The sequence below is a fragment of the Buceros rhinoceros genome, unplaced genomic scaffold (assembly GCF_000710305.1).
Source record: "Buceros rhinoceros silvestris isolate BGI_N320 unplaced genomic scaffold, ASM71030v1 scaffold23873, whole genome shotgun sequence".
Lineage (NCBI taxonomy): Eukaryota > Metazoa > Chordata > Aves > Bucerotiformes > Bucerotidae > Buceros > Buceros rhinoceros.
Genome location: NW_010403346.1, coordinates 7,925 through 8,450, shown reverse-complemented (window position 1 = coordinate 8,450; position 526 = coordinate 7,925). Strand labels below are relative to the sequence as shown.

At 66.2% G+C, this 526-nt stretch overlaps 1 protein-coding gene across 1 annotated transcript in view; it reads right to left on the bottom strand.

Moving 5' to 3' along the window:
• Positions 1 to 526, bottom strand: part of LOC104490676 (electrogenic sodium bicarbonate cotransporter 1-like) — a gene marked incomplete at both ends in the record, with an annotated part of 12,531 nt that overhangs the window by 4,393 nt on the left and 7,612 nt on the right. The window contains 2 exons of the mRNA XM_010132996.1: positions 114 to 292; positions 492 to 526. The exon at positions 492 to 526 is cut by the window's right edge and continues 13 nt beyond it. Of these exons, the coding sequence (XP_010131298.1) occupies positions 114 to 292; positions 492 to 526 (214 nt within the window). The remainder of the gene's footprint in view (positions 1 to 113; positions 293 to 491) is intronic.

The following is a 526-nucleotide window of genomic DNA, read 5'->3' as shown; positions in this document are numbered from 1 at the left end:
CCACAGCCGGTTCTTTGGTCCGGCGTGGGCATGTCCCTGTCCCTGTCCCTGTCCCCGGGCTCTGCAGCACGGGCAGGGCATCCCCCAGAGTGGGGCCCGGGCTCCCTGTGTACCTGATGCCCAGGAACACAGGGTGCTCGCCGGGGGCCGAGGATGTGCTCTCCTTCCGCAGGCTCTCCATGTGTGCCAGGGAGATGACGGTGGCTGAGACATACCAGGGGAGGCCAGTGACGGAGGTGACGACCATTAGGAGGGAGACACAGAGGAGGTCCAGGTGAAAGCCTGCTCCTTTCTGCAGCGGGAGAGGCAGCAGGGCTGGGGGTAAGACGTCTCCCTGGCAGCATCAGAGGGGTGGCAGGGGGGTCTGCCCACCTCCCCAGCCAGTTTGGGGTGTCACTCTCCCCTGGCTACCACCCTGGTCCATGGTGTCCAGCTGGGACCTGGGGCCTCCATGTTGGCTGGGTCCTGCCCGGCCTCTGCCCCCCACTCACCTGCAGCTTGTACTCCCTGCGGTTAAGGATGACGG